Raw genomic sequence first — 18724 nt, forward strand, 5'->3', positions numbered from 1 at the left:
TGCCTAAGTGACCTCTGCAGTAAACAAAGGACGCAATTTCCCTCTCCTGTTTGTGGCACTTACAGCTTTTTAATTTCTTCAGTGTTCACTCTAACAGCCCATTGAGTTTCAATGGGACTTCACAAAGAATGGGATATTATTCCATGGGACTGGGAGCAGCAGAGTCAAACTTAAGATAATGTACTGAGAGAGATATGAGTCAGGGCAGGAAGGAGAAGCCAAGGTGGCATACATGCTTCAATGCCCACAAGCTGTGATGGCAAATAAGCGTTTTAACTTGGTGTCTTGGTTGGCTAACTTGTGTAGGCAATTGCAGGAGGGGAAGAGACTTAGGCGCTGGGTTAGTGGAACAATTACATTCAGGCTTTAAATCCCTTAAGCACATACTTAACAGACATTGATTTCAATGCTTTTAACTGCTTTGCTGAGCCAAGGCCTAACTGAGGGCAAAGTAAAGGGCTGTTGTTGTGGTTTATGAATCATCCTCATAGCTATAGACCCCCAGCTAAAACATTGAAGAGAAGGGACCCTTGAAGGCCAAGCAGGCTCTTCCAGTGCCAGCGTGCCAAGCTGGCAAAAGGCAAAGGATACAGTGAGTGTATCTGTTGTGAGGAGGAAGAAGGCTGAATGACCCAAGATGTTTCAGTTGATGCTCTGCTGGTCACATTATTTCTAAAAAAGGCCATTGCTGCAGGCTTTCCTCATCCTCAGGGAAGCACTTGCCTTGTTTTTTCCATGAGAATAACTTGTTCAAATACATCAGACCTAACGCTGCAGCTGAAGCCAGAAGTGGCTGCAGCTCATATATGTCCTTTGTGTGTGTGTGTTTTTGTTTTTTGTGTGTGTGCAGGTGCTCTCTGATGGGGTTTGATTTAAACCGGCACTGGGCAAATCCATCTCCTTGGGCTCATCCCACACTGCATGGAGTGAAACAGCTCATCATTGAGATGTACAACAATCCGGTGAGTGAGGAAAAGTGATGCCAGAACAGCTACTTGCTGAGGTACCAACTCTCTCCCACTCTGGGTTTGTGCAAGATGCCAGTAACTATGATGTAGCTTAATCCAGTGGTAAACCAAAATAAGAGACAAGTAAGCAATCACCACCCCCGCCACATGAGATCAGGGAATATTTGCATCTTCTGTCACAGGAAGCATCAGAGTGGAGAAAGCAAGTGAAATGAAGTTTAGTCCAGATTAAATATGGAATAATTCTGAAAGCAGGGCCTAAATTCAGTCGAGCTGTTTTCATGATGTTCTGATCTAGATTCAAAACAGCAGACCCCCCCCAACTGAATTCCTAAATGGCATTGAATTACTGAATCCAGATCTCCGGCAGGGGTTGCTATGTAGCATATAGAGCAGGAGAAGGATAATATTTGCAAATATTACATGAACACACATGCACACACTTATGCCCACTCAGAGAAGCAGAGGTGTTCTTGAAGATGAAATCTTAGCTAATCAGAGGAGATGTACTGCAGAGAATATGGAGGAGTGGGAGGGAGGCAGACAGCTATTGAATGTTTGACATCAAAGTGCAGAAGGATTATTGAACGTGGCACCTAAGAAAAACTGCTGAAAAAAGATGGAGATGGGTAGGAAAAAATCACAGCCAAAAAAAAAAAAAAAAAGAAGCATTTTATAGATGATTATTTCTTCTCTATGGAATTTCTAGTATTTGTTCTTTCTTTTTACTTCCCATTACAGAGATGGCATTTGGCTCTTTAATTCCCTAAAATTTCAGTTTGCTTCTGATTTTTCTTTTAATCTTTCTGAGTGTGAAAAAGAGCCTGGTTTGCCTTGCTAATAAAGAAAGAGGTTCTTACCTGTGGCTACATCATGCATAGGATAAGAGCTCCTTTAATTTAACTCCTGCTTCTCCCAATACATCTTAATTGGACTTTTTATCTTCCAGCTAGTAGTAATACCTGTGCAAAAGGGGGTTTGGATACAAGGAAGATAGGTTAACAGATGAGGTCCTTATGTATGAAGTGGAATCCAGTTGCTTGGAAAATATTTTCTTAGACTGCTAATTGTTTGGCACAAAAATTTCTCTTTCTGTCCTGTTGGTGCAGCACCTAGCACTGTGTGCCTGTGACCAAGGCTCCTCAGCCCTATTATATTAGACTGATGATGATGAAAAGTACAGAAAGAAGCTTTACAACCAGCCCTGGTCTTTCCTCTGTTTCCTACCCCAAACAGCAAGACAATTTGCCTTCTAGATGATGGAAAGCGTGCAGGCTGCTTTGAGAAGAAAGGGTTTTTTCCAAGGATAGAGGTTCCTAAACATAAGAAGAAGGTTGGGTGTAGGGAAATGCTTCTGGCTAGTAAAGCAACAAATCCTGGCATATTAAAAGTCACTGTCAGTAATATAAAGCTAATATTAGGGGTAAAAAATTCTTTTCAGCTTTTTCCCATTCCTGGGAAGCTTTGAAAACTCTGGTAGTTTCCAGCTGCCCTATGTGCAAAGAATGAATTTATTTTCTGTGGTGTCTAAAGTGAAAAATCAAAAGAAATGTTTGAAATGTTGGTCTGAAATGGAAATTATTTTTCCTCTATCTCTGTGTCTACCCCCCCCCGCCCTCCCCAGCGATCAACCTGAGACAAACCAGTTCCAGTTCATTTCCTTACGAAGGAAAGAAAAAGGAGCCTTTCAAACACAAGTGTAATATTTAATTTTCAAGGTTATTTAATTATTATTATTTTTTAAATGCTATTTAGGCATCTTTTTTTTTTTTTTAATTAAACCACCAGCAAAGTTCAGGTGACTCTTCAGAGTCCCCTTTCTCATTGAATTAGCTGCTCAACAAAAAAGCCTTCTTGTCTGGTTTTATCATCCCCTAGCCAATACCAGCCTTTCTGCCAGTTTTAGAGACCCTCAGCAGTATAATGCAGTATATGGGATTATTGTTTTTTTTCAGGCAATACCAGATCCCTAGTCTCCCTGATCCCAGTAATATTTGTGTGAACAGGCCATATCCAAAGTGCTGGGACAAAAGAGGAAAACATCCGAGGTGCCTCAGAGAGATGGTATGGGACTGTATGTGTGCTGTCCTGCTTTAGCAGTGACTGTTTTTGTTAAGTTCTTGAGCTAAAAAAAAACACCCCTCTCCTCCTGACAGAGTGCAAGAATAAAAACCTGCTTTGAATCACTTCAGGCTGCTAAAGATTTTAACTACTCTCCAGGTGTAGAGTGTAACTTTTAGATGAGCAATACATGATAGATGGTTGGCTGCATGCATAGGTGAACCAGTTGCTCTTGTCAAACTGCGACAGATCAGGGATTATGAACACATCTGTCCTGCCACCTTCTCCTCACTTGAAGTCTCCCCACACTGGGGAATGTGAAATGAAATAAAATGCAAAATAAAGTTCCCTGCAAAAGAACGTAATAAAAAACAACCTTCATCCCCCCCATTCTAGACAAGATCTGCTGTGAGAAGCTGTCCACAAGAGATTGGATTGTTTAAAGCAGAGGTAGTTCAGCTTCATGTTGCCATTGCAGAATGGCTCAGTGCAGGCCTTTTAGATGTATTCATTCCCTTAAATCATTTAAGGAAAATTAGCTGCCATAAGAGCATAAAACCACATTTTAAATATTGCTGTATAGGATGATTTTTCTTCTGCTGCTGCAGTATGGAAGATAAGCTGTATCCTTTGAAAAACGTTCATTCTGGAGCGGGGGGGAGATGACTGACGCAGTAATAAGTGAAGTGGTTTGAGGCGTACAGACAATGTCATAGCTACAGTGATTCCAGCACTGAGTGGTCCAAAGCTAAGTGTTTACTGTAGTTACTGTATAGAAAGAAACCAAAGCACCTGTGGTTCTCTGTTCTGGGTTTTACAAAGTGCACTCGCTTTATTTTTAAAGCGTTTCAAATTCTGTTACAACTATATCATCTTTAGAAGGGAGTAGATGGATCAAGAAATAGGAGAACGATAGGAAGCTTTTGATCTCCATGTCACTGATTTTTGAAACAATCACTCTTGATGGTAAGTCACTGTCATTGTGTTGGTCTGTGTGAAGTGAGGGGATATTCTCAGCTGTTTCTAGTGGTGTCAGTCTTGCAGATCAGACTGAAGTGAAAGACTTGCTCTTTTAGATCAGCTGCTGTTGGCTGAAGATGTTTCTGTTCTGAAGTACCTTTCCCTCCATATGTCAGACATCACTGCCTCCCTACCTCTCCACCAGATGATATGTGTAAATGGTTCCCCTATCTATGCTGGAGCATGTTCACGGAATTAGCTCAGAACATGAATGTATTTTTTAAACCAACTCAGCTGACTTTTGTCTAAAGTACGTCAAAGGATGTTCATATGAACCATTCCAACAGTTGAACTGTGGGGCTGGGAAGTTCTGCTTGGGCATGACAACACTCTTCACAGAGAGAGCTGTTTGGAGAACCAATGTCTGTAGCCTAGGTAAGGAATCTAATAAAGCGTATAAGTGCAGCTAGATTTAAACGTGAACAATCTGATTTGATTCATCAATGTTCCTTGTGTGCTTATGGTTAAGCAGGTGCTTTAATGTTTGACTGGGAGTAAGTGCTCAGCACTGGCAAGCTCAGGACATGGATGGTCTACAGAGATCAAACAGTCCTTACCTCTGGGGTAACATGAAGCCTGAGAGACAGAGAGCAGCATAACTGCTTGGTTGTTGGACAGGTTTCATGTGGCCATCCAGCACCTTTCCTGACAAGAAATGCACTCTTTAAAACAGACTTAATGAGTGAACTTAGGTAGCATGTTCAGCGTCAGCTCAGTCCCCTTGAGTATGTACATTGTGATACGGTCTTTAATCATAGGGGTTCGTGTTATTCTCTCAGCTAGACCCCTGCCTCATTAAGTTCTCCAAATGGAAAACTTTCACATAATAAGCAGCTATTCAGTGTTTTCTTTTAGCTTCACCGTTCATTGTGCAGACCTGTCCTGTATTTACTGTGTGCTATTCAGATCCTTCTCTGAGGCTAGAACCGTTAATCTCCTCGTGGGTTTTTTTGGGGGTTTGTTTTTTTTTTTATTATTTTCCTCATTGCTATACCCTGGGAGCATTTCAGAAATGTTAATTAATTTGGGGGCAGGGAGGAGGGGGGAGACCCCTGTGAGAGACAAATAAGTTATCCTTGTATGGATAGGAAACAGGCAGTCAAAGTTATGATCAGAAGTACCTGCTCATTTGAGACAGATGGTTTAAGATGCCTGTGATCAGATGTGTTTCATGTCATTTACCAAAGCTTGATATATTCAGTGTCTCATTTCTACCCCTTCCTTCTCCAAGGAAGATTGGGATAGAATATTTCTATCGTTTGGAGCTCTTAGAACCTAGAAGACAAGGAATAGGCAGCAACTGACCACTTGGGAAGAATCTTTTTCAAATGATTTGCCCTCCTTCAATGAAAATGCAAAGATGGGATGCAGTGCTCCCAGGCACTCTCATTGGAGCACTGTACTTCATCTTCTTGCATCCATCCTTCTTCTGTTCTGCCTGTTTTCCACCTCCTGTTGTCACTGAAGCTGTAGTCCTACATGCAAATGATTCCTGTGTTAGGCATTCTTCACATTGTGCCCTGAATGAGCTGGAGACCAGAACAAAAAGAAAAGAAAACAAAAAAACACTCACTTGGGGCATGCTCATTAATTATAATCTCCTTTGTCATGCACACATATACCAAAGTTTTAAATTATTTCTACATAGGCAACTTTTCTGTTTCCATCCCTGACTTTGGAGTGCTTGATGTTGCAGCCTTTGCATACTTTTAATAATATTCTGCATGAAAGTTTTCCTTGATTCAAAGCAAAACATACAGCTGAAATGAAGCCCCAGTGTGCTGAATTTTGAGTCATCTGCTGGGCTGGAACCTTTAGATCCACGACACAGACATCTGCCACAAGAGCTGATGAATTAACTGATAGAGGGTGACAATCTGCTATTGCTGTGGACTGGTGTGAGGGAGGGAAAGAGACACTGCCTGTGGGCTTTGTGGGTATCTGCTGACAACAGAATTAATAATAAGAAAGGATGAGTAAACATAATACTGGAGGCATGAGGGGGGAGATATTTAAGGCTGAGTGATACCTTTTATGTTTTTCAGAAGATTTTTTAAGATCCTATGTGCAGGCTTAGACTTAAACAGAAGCATATGTTTCCAATTTTTCTGTCTCTGAGGAGGCCTTGTTTTTGATCCAGGTAGGCTTCGGTGTGCAAGTAGTAAGACTACAGATGAATTCACATTCATCCAATAAGTCAATGTAACTCTGGATTCTTCAGCAGGTAACTACATTCCTTTCCATAAAGAGACTGTATCTACTTTCTTCCAAACATCTTGAACATACATTGTTCTGGTTCTGTGTTATCACCTGTCTCTAGACCCTTCTTTAGAGGCAGAAGGATATCCTTCACTAGGGCTGGCTCCCCTCAGTACATCATGCACCTTCACTACTGCAGAGGTAGCCTGGCCTAGGGAGAAGTCCTGATTTGATCTCTGAGTTCCAGCTTGTTGCTTTCTCTGCTGGTAAACCCAGGTACTAGAAAGCAGGGGGAGTTGAATGTTGAGTGGTGTGTGAAGTAGGTTAGTGTAGCCAGCTGAAGGGAAACATTGTCTCCCTGAAAATACGTAACTCATTAGAGCTGACTGTATTACTCAGCTAAGTGGTTTCTCTAGGTTTTCCCATCATCATTGCCAACGAGTACAGGCTCAGCCCTTCCCTGTGCTCACAGACTTTCTTTTCACCTTCTATTTCTTCCATTCTGGTACTGAGCTTTGTTCATCCCTGTCAGGAGATTACACGTGTTCTTACCACTCCAGGCCACTCTACATCTCTTTCAAAGGCATAATTCAGGTGTTAATGCTTGACAAAGGCTCCTAGTCGCTGCTCTCCTGCATGCTGCTCTGACTGCCCAATGTTGTCTTCAGACACTGTTTAGGCTGTCTACTGCCAAAGCTGTTGTTCAAGCCAATTCTTTTCTCAGCCTTCAGCAGCAGCATCTAGAGTGTACTATCAAGTATAGTAGTAGTTTTGACTGTGCAGGAGCCATGTTCAATGTGTGGCATTGCGGGAGTGCTCCATGGGCTGCACATCCAACCTCCAACTTTCTTCATTAGCCTGAGCTTTGGCAGTGATGGAAATCAGTATCTTTGTTTTTCTAGTATTCCTGGTTACAAAGGCAGTGCCATATTTTGAGGGAAGCATTTTGGTTCCATGGAAAACTAGGTCATGTGATGATGACTTAGAAACCTGTAACTGATATTTTACAGCTTGCAACTATCCATAATGGCAGCATTGCTTTAGTGACCTCCCATCCTCTCTGCCTTTGGCAGTGTTACATTCTTCACCAGACAACTCAACATTAAGAAAAACGCAGTTGGTCTCCAAGATGCATTTATTTTGCTGGAGCATGACATAAATTTTATTTTTGTCAGGCCTGCATATTTTGTCAGTCTTAGAGGCTCTACTTCCGCTCAAGTTGTGAAATGATGCTATTAGTATTATCATCAATGTGCTACTGGGTAGTTGACAAATAAACTATAATAACAGATTTTGCAAGGGTTTCACAACAAAATTGTACACTTTGGCTTCTTACAGTATAAGCCCACAAGTAGTATTATTTAATCTAACATTTGAATGACTGGAAACAATTGTTTTCTGATCAAAAGTTCTTCTTTTCCCTCATTATCTCCCCTGCTGCTGTTATAAGTTGGAGCATCAAAATGGAATATATTTCACGGGAAAATTATAAGCTGATCCTTATTCCAGCTGAAGCCAGTTTGGATGTTAATAAATGTTTGGAAGGGCTGTAGGTTGGGGTTTGGTATTGCTCAAAAATCACTCAGAGCCAAACAAGTCAGCTGAGGTCTGTATCATCTGGTATATGGAGTCATAACAGATTAACATAGGGTAATGAGATCTGTAGCATAACATGCTACCTCACTCCCTTCTTCTGTTAGCAGAGCTCTTAGACTTCCTTCCTTAGCTAAACAACACAATAGTACTAAATAATCTTTGTTAACACAAATACTGAATTTTAACAACCTACTAGGAAGTGATGTTCAGATAGTCCCTTAGATATCCTGGGCTGTCATTTGTACCTGATGGTTTTCACTCAGACGTGAAAACAGCTATCATCATGCATAATTTTTTGCCAATAATTCTCAACCAAATATAGTACATGTTATTCCGAGTTCTTCTCAGGCAAAATGGCCAGCATGCTGCCTCTTATTTCTCTTCTTCTGAAATTAGAAGAGATACTACCTCTTCTTATGCAGTATGTGTTCAACTATGCTAACCCTGTGGCTGCTTTCTGTAGCAGTGTTTTTGTTTGTGCCAGTTTGTTGATATTTCAGAAATGCCCTGCACAGCTCCTGTCTTGCAAGTCCAGTCCCTGTTGACTGAAGTGTAACTTTTTAGTATGGCAAATATAGTTCTTATTTAGGTTCTGTGTTGAACAAAACAATAGTAAGGGCAATCTTTCTTTCACTGGTGCTAGGGTGCGATTTAACAATGCAACATACTCATCGGTGTCTGATTCTGCAGCTTTTGCTTAGTAGGCACTTAGGATTTTTACTCTATCTCCTACCTTAGTGTTGGAACTAGCATAGTAAGAGTTACTAATGTTTGAGCTCACATTATACTTCATATAGACTATTTACAGGTATCCCCATTAAACTCTTTTTGTTGTCAAATATGAATGCATTGGGTATCTGCTGACAGAAATAAATGTAATGTGCATGATCAGTTTGTTAGCAGTGGTATTTTCTAATAAGCGATCTTGTGAGAGAGGGAGTAACAGTTAAGAATTCCTCAGTTTCTTTCGCTCAGTTTTAACAAATCTAATTCCAGTTTGTTCTCAAGTAAACCTCCTTTTCTTGATCTACTAATATGTTCTATGTTTCTGCTAGATAAAGCAGCTTCTGATCTTAACAGCTTCCTTCCCACAGCCCTTTGAACACACACAATATTATGAAAAACTTGCTAACAGCAGAGCTAGTTTGGCACTAGAATAGATTATTTGCAGGAGGTGCTGAATCTTTACCATTGGAAGGTTTTACAACAGGTATTTGTTGGGAAGCGTTTAGACAGAGTTAATTCCCTTTTGAGGCAGTCAAATGCACTCAATAACCTCTACAGATTTCCTTCTAATCTCCAATCAATCTATGATCTTTGTCCCTTCTCTTTGATTTGTTTTCAGCATGTAAACTGCCTACATGTATATACTCATATATCTATATATATATACACACACATATAAAAGTGAATACATAATTCCTTTGATAACATCTTGAGAATTATTGACACTGTTAGATGCAGTCCTACCTGGAACTGTAAACTTCTTAAAGTGACAGTCATGGAAGGGGTGTGTTGTTCAGGCCACCCTCTGCTAATAGCCTTATTTTTTGCAAAGGCAAATTTATAATTTGGGAATTGTAAGCCACATTTCAGCTAAATTAGACAGGCTTCTTGGTTGGTTTGGTTTTGTTTTGATCACACTGATATGTTCATAATCTAGATCTGGACGATGCTTTGCTATACTTTTGTTAAATACTCTAGACTGTCCACAGAATGTGTCTACAGCTACCAAATTTCTCTCTGTTTGTACTCAACATGCTAATCATACCACTTGTAGTAGTAATCTGTTGATACAGGTTGTGGTTTCTTTAGTTGGTTGCGTATTTTTGCTATCCTCATTTGGTAATGTTTGTATCTAGAATAGGACAGTTTCGGCTAAAATTAATCTCCTAAAGAAGAATGAAGCATTTTAATCCCACAGACTACAGCCAAAATCTTTTTTTTCAGCACAGTGATGGTCAGTTTTTGTTTGTACCTGATGCTTCTAATCTAAGCTGTTGTCCATTACACTCAGGCACCTGTTTGAAGCACTGTAGAGAAATTAGTGTGTGGCTCACTATCATATCTCTAGATAAGTACCCCTTTAGTTAGCTCTTTCAGTTTCTCAGACACTTTATTAATATTTGTGTCCTGTGACTCCGGGTATCTGTGTGCAGTAGCATTTGCAGGTTGCTGCTCTAAACATCTAAATCACACTCACGTTTGTTTCTTTTCCCCGTAGTTTGCCATTCTGAGAATTCTTTGTACTGCTGCTTTTTGTTTGGGGCAGACATGTTAGTTATGACCTCCACTTTGCAGTGATCTACTGTACACCTTATCTTTTCTTCCAGGTGTTTTATTGCTATTACATGGAACTTGCGTTGTTGCTTTCTTAGTTTTAGCTCAGCAGCTCTGTCTTTCCACAGCTCTTTAGGGCCTTTAGTCAAACTCCTCGCTTTTACCTTGGATCAAAATATTATCTATCAAAGCTTTAGTACCCTCTCTACCATCAAAACATGGTTGTATTTTCCTGGGACATGCCTAGGGGGCTGAACACAACTCAAATATCCCTCTGAGGAAATTGTGTCTCCTAAAATAGTTTTTTGAAGATGTACAGCCATGTTCTCTATTTTTCTAGGGGCATCTGCCAGCACCCTGCTGATGAATCAGAGCCATCTCTTCAAAGAATTTACCCCTTGTCAATGGAGGAAAATATTCCCTTTATAGAATACACAGATTTTTTTCTTGGTCTGAGTGTACAAGAGAGGTTCAGTATGGATTCTTTTCTCACTCTCTTGCATCTTCTTTCTGCTTCTACTTTCTGTGATTCTTACAGCTGTGATGTTATCGAATTCCTTTTTTAGTATCTGCATTGGAAAGAGAGGCTTTTTTTAAATTTTATTTTAGGTAGCATTAATCGGGGAGTGGCTGACATTTAGTGCTGTGTTGAGAGTTTCCCTGAGTCTGGATGGGAAGACATGTTTAAGCTCCTCCTTATTAATACTGTTTTCATGTTTCTCCTCCCCATCTCTTTTTCAGTGAGACACAAAGTTTGAGATATATTTTTACCCACTTATGAAAAATTCCCCCTTTGCTTCTGCTCCTCCCCCAAGTGCTTCTATAAACTGGGTCCGAACCAAGGTCACTGACAAGTCTGCTTCAGTCAATGGCTGCATTTGAACTGATGAGCATTGAGGAGAATGAGCTCCTGTGCGCAGCAGTCAATTCCAGCTGGCTCTTGCCAGAGCTTCTTAGAGATGGGGCTTCTCACAGGATACAAGTGGAAATGCCTGGAATGAGCTGATCCATTTTATTTTTCCTACTTCAGACAGCATTGGGAACATGCCCTTTGTTCATGTACCTCAATTTTCCGCCTGGGATTGCATTTGCCTTTTAAGACACAGGGGCAAAGTCACTGCCAGAGCTTTTCTATTTAATACAAAAGAGCTCTTAGTATTCAAAAATGATTTACAGACAGCTGGCCAAGTGTTTGACCTAACTATGTCTGTTCATGCTATTCTACTGGTGCAAGATAGCTGTAATAGCTTACCCAGCCAGTGGACAATTAGCCCAATGTATGCAATGAAGATGGGTAAAGTGAAATGCTGGTTTTAAATGAGGATATTGACATAATAGCATCTCAATCAGTGAGCACTGGAATAGCAGTGTAAAATTACTTGTGAATAGCAAAGGAAACCAAGCCAGTGGAGGAGTGACACTGTAGTTAAAAGAAAGCTCAGAAGCAAAGAAGGAAAAAGAAAAAAATAAAAAAGGCAGGGGGGCAGAATTGTATCAACAAGTACTGAACAAACTCACAATCTTTATGCGTTAAGGTTTCATGCCAAAATGGGATGATAACAATAAGTATTTTTATGATGTCATGCTCAGAATTACCGAAGAAGCAGTGAGGGCTCAAAGAATGTAATGACGGGGACTGATTAAGTGTCATGCTTACATGTAATGTAGAAACTGCATTTATACACTTTAAAGATGACGTCGTCTTGAAACAGGAAATGAAAGAGACCAAAAGAGAAGAGTAGATATTTTTATTTATCCCCGAGCAAGGATTAAGTCTTGATTGAAGATGTACCTGTCAAAGAATCATTCTGTAATAGCAAATATAAACCTGCTCAAATTCATCATTCCTGGTGGAATACAAAAGCCAAAATATCCTTAGACTGGCACTTCTGAAAGGAGGCAAACATAAAATGGAAAAGAAAACTAAAGGCGTAGCTAAAAGGGCAAAACAGAACAAAATAACAGTTTCAGGTGACATGGCAGCTATATAAAACCACCATTATAGGAAAGCATTTTTGCAGCTTTACCGTTAGAGAGAGTAAGCATATTACCCCTAGTTGAAAAACTCCGCAACTTTATAAAGGTTGCATGAGAAGTTAGCAAAGGGGATTATTAGAATGAAGAAGTCCATTAGCATTAAAGGACACCCTTTGAAGTCTTGCCCAAATGAACTAAGGAAAAAACCCCAGTACACTCTGGCAAGTTAAATGCAAAACCATAATAATAGAGGACAAAAACAATTTTGAAGAATAACTTGCTAAAGGCATAAAAACTAATAATAAAAACTTTTTTCAAACACATCAGAGGCAAGAAGCCTGCCTGAAGGTTTATAAGGTTGATAGATGATCAAGATGTAAAAGAAGTGCTCAAGGAAAATAAGGTCTTTGCAGAAAAGCTAAATGAATTATTTGCTTTGGTGTTCACTGTGAGGAGCCTAGAGGGAATTCCCAAATTAGAGCCGCTCTTTATAAGGGACAAGTCAGATAACACAAATAACAGTGGTTTAACGGTAGGTATCATTTTGGAAGAGGAATTTGTGCCTTATACAACTGTTAGCCTTTTTGGAGGAATTGACAAACATGAAGATAAAGGCAATCTACTACCTGTTGCCTACTTTGAATTTCTGAAAAGCTTTGAAAAGTTGCTAACTAAATGATTTTAAACAAATGAAGAATCCAAGTTGTCACTGGATGACATGGGCATCCTTCCCTAGGATTAAAGACAAATGAAGTTAAAAGTGAGTTTTCACATTGGGTGAAAGTTACATGTGCAGATTCCTTGGGTTTATTTAAAATACTCGTAGGTTATTCAGTAGAAAGAATTAATGGATTTTTCTGATGGTATACAATTATTTGGTGCAGTCAAAGTTGCACCACCAAAAGATCTTATAGTACTAAGTGATTAAATGGCAGATGAAGTCCTGTGTCAACAAATGCAAAGACACTTGTGTGTCTTTGTGATGAAGAAGGATGTCAAATCAAGAATCAGAAAATGAGAAATCTAGTGCCAGTTAGTAATACAATACCACTTCAGAAAGAAGCTTGTGAGATAGCTTTCAAAATACCCTATTAATGACCAGCTGTGCTCAAGAAGGCAAAGACAGTGTTAGATTCATCACTATGGGACTTCATATGTTTACCTGTATCTTGGGAAAAGCGTACAACACTGACAACCTTATTTCAGAAATAAGTGAATAAGGATTATCTGGAGAAGGGGAAAGAAGAAAGAAGACAAGAAGATCTAAATTATTTGTGTATGAAAAAAATTTGTATAGCCCTTCAGCTTGGAAGAGAGATATCTGAGGAGGAATAAATTCCTAAAAAAAAAAAAAAAAAAAAAAAAAAAAAGTAAAATATATTAAAGTTATCAAAAACAGAGAAACAAGAAGTAATCTGTCAAAGGCTATTAATGCTGTCCCCAGAGTTGGGAGATCTAGAAGCTGACAAAAGTAGGGATGCTATTACTTGGGGAAACATTGTTCATATTTGTGCTTTTGCTTGCATTGTTTTCTTAAACATCCTGTGCTCCCAACATCCAGGGATCTCTGTATGGCTGCTTTTATATATGAGTTCCTGTGCAGCAGCAAAGAACACAGCTGCTGCTACTGCCCTCTGACAGTCTTTTGTACTATTCCCAGAATAAAGTGGAAGGGGATGGCTGTGTGATGGCTGGATTTGCACTATCAGATTTGTGGACAAACAATAGTAGTTGTTCTGCCTAAACCAAAGCTCTGATCTTCCCTTCTGATTATCCTGTGTACTTCTGCATTCCTGCAGTTGTGGTGCTTGAGGCTACCTGAACTTCCATGGAGGTAGCGTGCAGTGTCATACAGTATCACTAAATTGCAAAAAAAAAAAAAAAAAAAGATGTAAAACTCTATTTTGAATGGGAAGAGGAAAGCCTATATGAACTATATGATTTCCCTAGATAAAAGAGAATTATCCTCAGTGGAGGCCATTATGTTGTCTTTTGTGTGATAACACATAAAGGTATAGGCTACATCCCTTGATTTCCTGGCATATCTCCTGCTAAAATAGTAATGCCAAATAATCCTGTAGACAGGATTCTCCACTGCTTATTTGCATTTTGTTACTGTGTGATCCAGAGCCTGCGCTCGAGAACAGGAATCCTGTGAGAAGAACACAGCAGCTGCCTAACAGCTTAAAGAAAGGTGTAGTAACTAATGGATCCAGTGGGGATATTTTAGGCAGATAGGCTTTAGTTACAGAATGGATGACTAGAGCTGAATGAATAATACTATTGCTCTTTTGAAAAGTATAAAAGATATCCTTTATGATTTCAAGTTGTCAGGATTTTTGCCTTTTTGAAAACTCATCCTATGAGAATTATAATGAAGCAGAGCTGCTTCCAGAGTTGTTATTTTTCTTAAACCTCAAAACCTGCACTTTTAGACTCATAGGCACCAAAAATAGCTTAATGCCAGTAGCATTACTAGCTGGATTTTGCAGGCAGCAACCCTGCAGTTTTGCATATGTTTTCTTGATCTAGAGCCCAGTTTAAGCTGTTGAATGGGGTCTGTGTCTATAATGTTCCCTAAGTGCTATTATACAAAGACATTGCTTATTTGAATCATTAATCAGTCTCTGGATTGCTGCAAGTTCTTATATTTCATGGCTGGTTTTCATGATGTATGTGACCTATTCATAATGTTGCTCAAGCTGTACTGGAACAAGACTTAATTCCTATTCTTGTTAAAGCTTTTATGCTGACTACCTTCACTAGTATATGCTTAGAAATTATTTCAAACCCAGAGGACCACTATATTCAAAACTGCTGGAAAGGTTCCTCGGACAAGAAAACTATGTTAGTAGCTTAACTCTTTCAAGTCTGCGTTAACATGATAGACTATTGTTTCCTATATGGATGTGTTCAGTCATCTTTTCAGAATCTGATTACTGCATGTGAAAAATCCAATTAAAATTAATGTATTAGCAGAATTTTAATTTTCTTCTTGTCAGAAGATACATTGTGATGTTGGAATTTTACAGCATCAAAGTTAGCTATAGTCCCCATCTTATAAGTATTTTGAAAGCTTCTACTTGCTGTCTTCTGCAGTGCTGACACCAGTGGATCAATAGGTTTTTAAAACCAGACAGGAATCACAGTGATAATCTAGTCTGACTTACAAAGTACTAAATATCATCCATCATAGTTTTCCTAAATGGGCATAGGAGTCTGAGCTTCCCCAACTTCTGGTGGCTTAGCTGTTAGAGAGAATGACTGATCTAAAAGAGCTTTTAGAGGGTTTATCTCACAAGAGCATCTGGAATATCAAATCTTTCTCCAAATATCTTCAAAACCCCATCCCTGTGCTGGTAAGGTTGTTAAGTTTTGTCGTTTTGTTGGTTTTTTGGTTGTTTGGGGGTGGGTTTTGTGGTGTGTTTTTTTTTAAAAAAAAACCAAATTATTTCGTTTTCTCTTCAATATATCTATCTACCTTCTGGGAACTGACATATAAGGAAACTGCAATGTAGCGCAAGATTATTGAGCTGGGTCACTTTGATGGCCTGAGCTGCAGAATCTGAACATACTTTGTGTTAAGTCCACCTGAGTATGCAGAAAGCCGGGGTGCCCCAACATGTGAGCTGCTCCCTTCATTTCTGTTGGGGTTGCTCATGTTTCAAGGTCACTCCTTCAGAGACAAGGCTGATAATTATTTCAATGTTTTTCAAAACATGGTAAGAAAAGAAAAGATATGAGGACTGATAACCCTTGGTTCCCATAGATGTACATCTGGGAGAAATAGAGGGTTGACTCAGTGTAAACAGCAAAAACTAAGACCACCACACACTGCAGAGTGTTTGCAGCAGGGAGGAGTAGTGAGCGATGCACTTAATATTGCTAAAAGGTAGCTTGCAAAATAATTTGCATGGCAAAATTTGTGAAGTGAATACAGTTTTGCTCCCTCCATCATGGCATTTTTGTCTGGTTTCCCCTTTTTGTGTGTTGATGTATAGAATTTGATGGGGGTTTTTGGTGGTTTTGTTGCTTTTTCTCAGTTGTTAACACGGCAGAAAATGTAATGCTGCTAATGTTACCATTTGTTGTGTTAAAAAGGTTGTTGCTTTAATTTTTTATATTTATGGACTGTCACCTAAAAGATTGTTTTCTAACTGTGAGAGTATCTTGCATTTAGGTTTGGATTTTCTAAAGCATCTTCTCAAATAGGATCCTGTCCTGTCTCATTAAATCTTAAATCCAAAGTTTAAATGCAAGTTAGGAATCAGCTTATGCCTTACTAAAATGTAGTCACTCGTGGAAAAGGTCCCATCAGCAGAGTGCTGTTGGAAGGCTGTTTACTTAGACGTACGTCAAGAAAAATCTTTTCCTGTTCTGAGTTCAACTGTTCTATTGTTTTGTATTTTTTGAAAATAAGTTGCCTTCATCTCAGGATTGGTCTTCTGCTAAAGAATTTGTGGTGTTCTATGATTCCCAAAAAAAGGGTACTCACTGTAGAATCAAATCTCAGCAGGAGCAGACGTAATCCTCCCTGATGACTTGCAGTCTATGGAAACATTATTGCCTGTGCTCGGTTGGTGAGTCTGCCCTTCAGGAGTCGGGTGTTCTTCTCTTGCTGCAGAGTTAACGCATACAACAGAGACAGCTTTTTATTCTGTTTATGTCCCTTGATAATGGCTGTATTGATCTGGCCTGATGTAAGCAAAGGTTCACAGTTCACCAAATGTTGCTAAGGGTTCCAGACTAGTACTGCCACCAGGAGATTATTCCATCATCCCTCAACCTCGGTGTGTGAAAGCCAGAGAAGCAGGATGCCACATGTTGGTGACTCAGGAAAATGGCATTTCAGTATCTGGCATATGTCAGACTTGGAAGCTTCTAAAATTAGAAAGAGTGTATGTTTTGTCATGTTCATTTTGTCTGCCAAGCAAGGCAGGAACATTTAAAGGTTAGCCTAATTTTCAGTTGTTTAGAAATGAAAGCCATGATGACAATGCTGAGCAGTAACACCTATAAATTTTGTTTTCAAATAAGCTGAACATTCCTTTAAAAAAAATATAAAAGTTGCTGAAACTGACCCAAGGTGGGAGCAAGAATGGTGAGGAAGGTGGGCTTTTGTCCAACTTGACAGCTCTAGCCAAATGACTTAATTATCTCCTTGCATGTTCAGTTCAGCAAGGAATTTTCACTAGAAGGCGAAAGCTAAGAAAAAAGGTTTTGAGCCTAAATTCTTACTTGCAGCAACTTGAAGTAGAGCTGTAGAAGTGAGAGCTGAATCTCCTAATAAAGCTTGTGGGATTTGGCTCTTTGCTTAGAAAACAATTTAAATCTGTTTACCTGATTATCCTAGCACAATATCCCAGTTGTCCTTTGAAATAAGAATTATTCTAGCTCTGCAATTATGAATATGTCTAATCATGACAGAATAATTTGATGGGGTTTCAACTGCTTTTAAAAGTAAGAGACCTGAGACTATAGTTGGAAGGGGATGGTGGTGAAAGAACAGGACTAGCTATTAGATTATTAGGGTAGGGTGGGGTTTTTTTCCCAGAAACCAAGGTGGAGGAGAGATTAGTTGATCTAAAGGGCAAACTGTTTTCATTTTATTTCTTCTCCTTGAGAGCTGGAAAATGCTGATTGCTTGATCCCATCTCGTCCTGGTTCTAGTCTGTTAATTCCAAAGATCATTCTCCAAGTGGCATGGTTACTTTCTAACAAGATTAGAGGGAGAGAGGCAGTGAACTGCTCAGTTGCACTCTAGAGACCCCTGGAAAGTGTAATTTGGAGTGGGTTGGCTAGAGAGCTAGTGCAAAGAGGCCTGTCCAACCTAGCGTATTATTGCAAGGATTTTACGTCTGTCACAATAGTGGATTGTTCTCTGCAAAAACAAATATTTAGCAATTATTGGCTGCGTTAGTCAAACTGATATATACCGCTGTTTTATAATAAGGTGGTATTCTGTACAGAGTGTTTGCAAACAACTTTGTTGATTTCTGCCGTATTGTAATAGCAAAGGGCACTGAAAATTTATATCATAACAGACATTGTGATTTTATGTTATTAGTGAAAATAACTTCAAGTGCAGTTCGCTAGATCTGAAACACAGAAATTCATATAAGTGAAATATTATTTTAGCTTTCAGTTTTGTTCTGAGAGTGCCAGTATCTTCAAACGAAGTCAGTGGAAGCTATAAATGATTACTGTGGCTGCTTTTAGCCATTCAGATTGATTTATCACCTGAACCCATTAATATCTGTGCGCTGAGCAGTAGGAAAAGTGTTTGTGTATGTGTCTACTCGTATATTACACCTATAGTATGTTTTATGCATTGTTTTCTTGTTGATTATGTATTTTTCAAAGGTATTTTTCTGCATCTCTTCCCTGTGGAGATTAGAAGTATGATCAGATCTAGTTATGCTGCAGTTCAGGGAGAGACTGGAGCATTTGGAAGAAAGCTGGGGAGCCATTTACCAGGCCATTACAAAAACTGTGGTCTGCACTGGGTACCCAGGCCCAAAATGCCAAGGAGAAGCTGCCATCTGGCTTTGCAGGCTGGCCAGCATCAAAAGGGTCCGTGCTAATTGGAGCACAGCCCCTCAGTTAGCTGTAGGGAGCCATAC

The 18724-nt window shown here is 39.4% G+C and overlaps 1 protein-coding gene across 2 annotated transcripts in view; it reads left to right on the plus strand.

The window, feature by feature from the left end:
- LOC130156627 (BEN domain-containing protein 5) overlaps nucleotides 1-18724 on the plus strand; it is a 965146-nt gene that overhangs the window by 801738 nt on the left and 144684 nt on the right. For both annotated transcript variants that reach the window (XM_056355197.1, XM_056355198.1), the window contains exon 9: nucleotides 851-962. In XM_056355197.1, the coding sequence (XP_056211172.1) occupies nucleotides 851-962 (112 nt within the window). The remainder of the gene's footprint in view (nucleotides 1-850; nucleotides 963-18724) is intronic.

The sequence above is a fragment of the Falco biarmicus genome, chromosome 11 (assembly GCF_023638135.1).
Source record: "Falco biarmicus isolate bFalBia1 chromosome 11, bFalBia1.pri, whole genome shotgun sequence".
In the NCBI taxonomy this organism is placed as follows: Eukaryota; Metazoa; Chordata; class Aves; order Falconiformes; family Falconidae; genus Falco; species Falco biarmicus.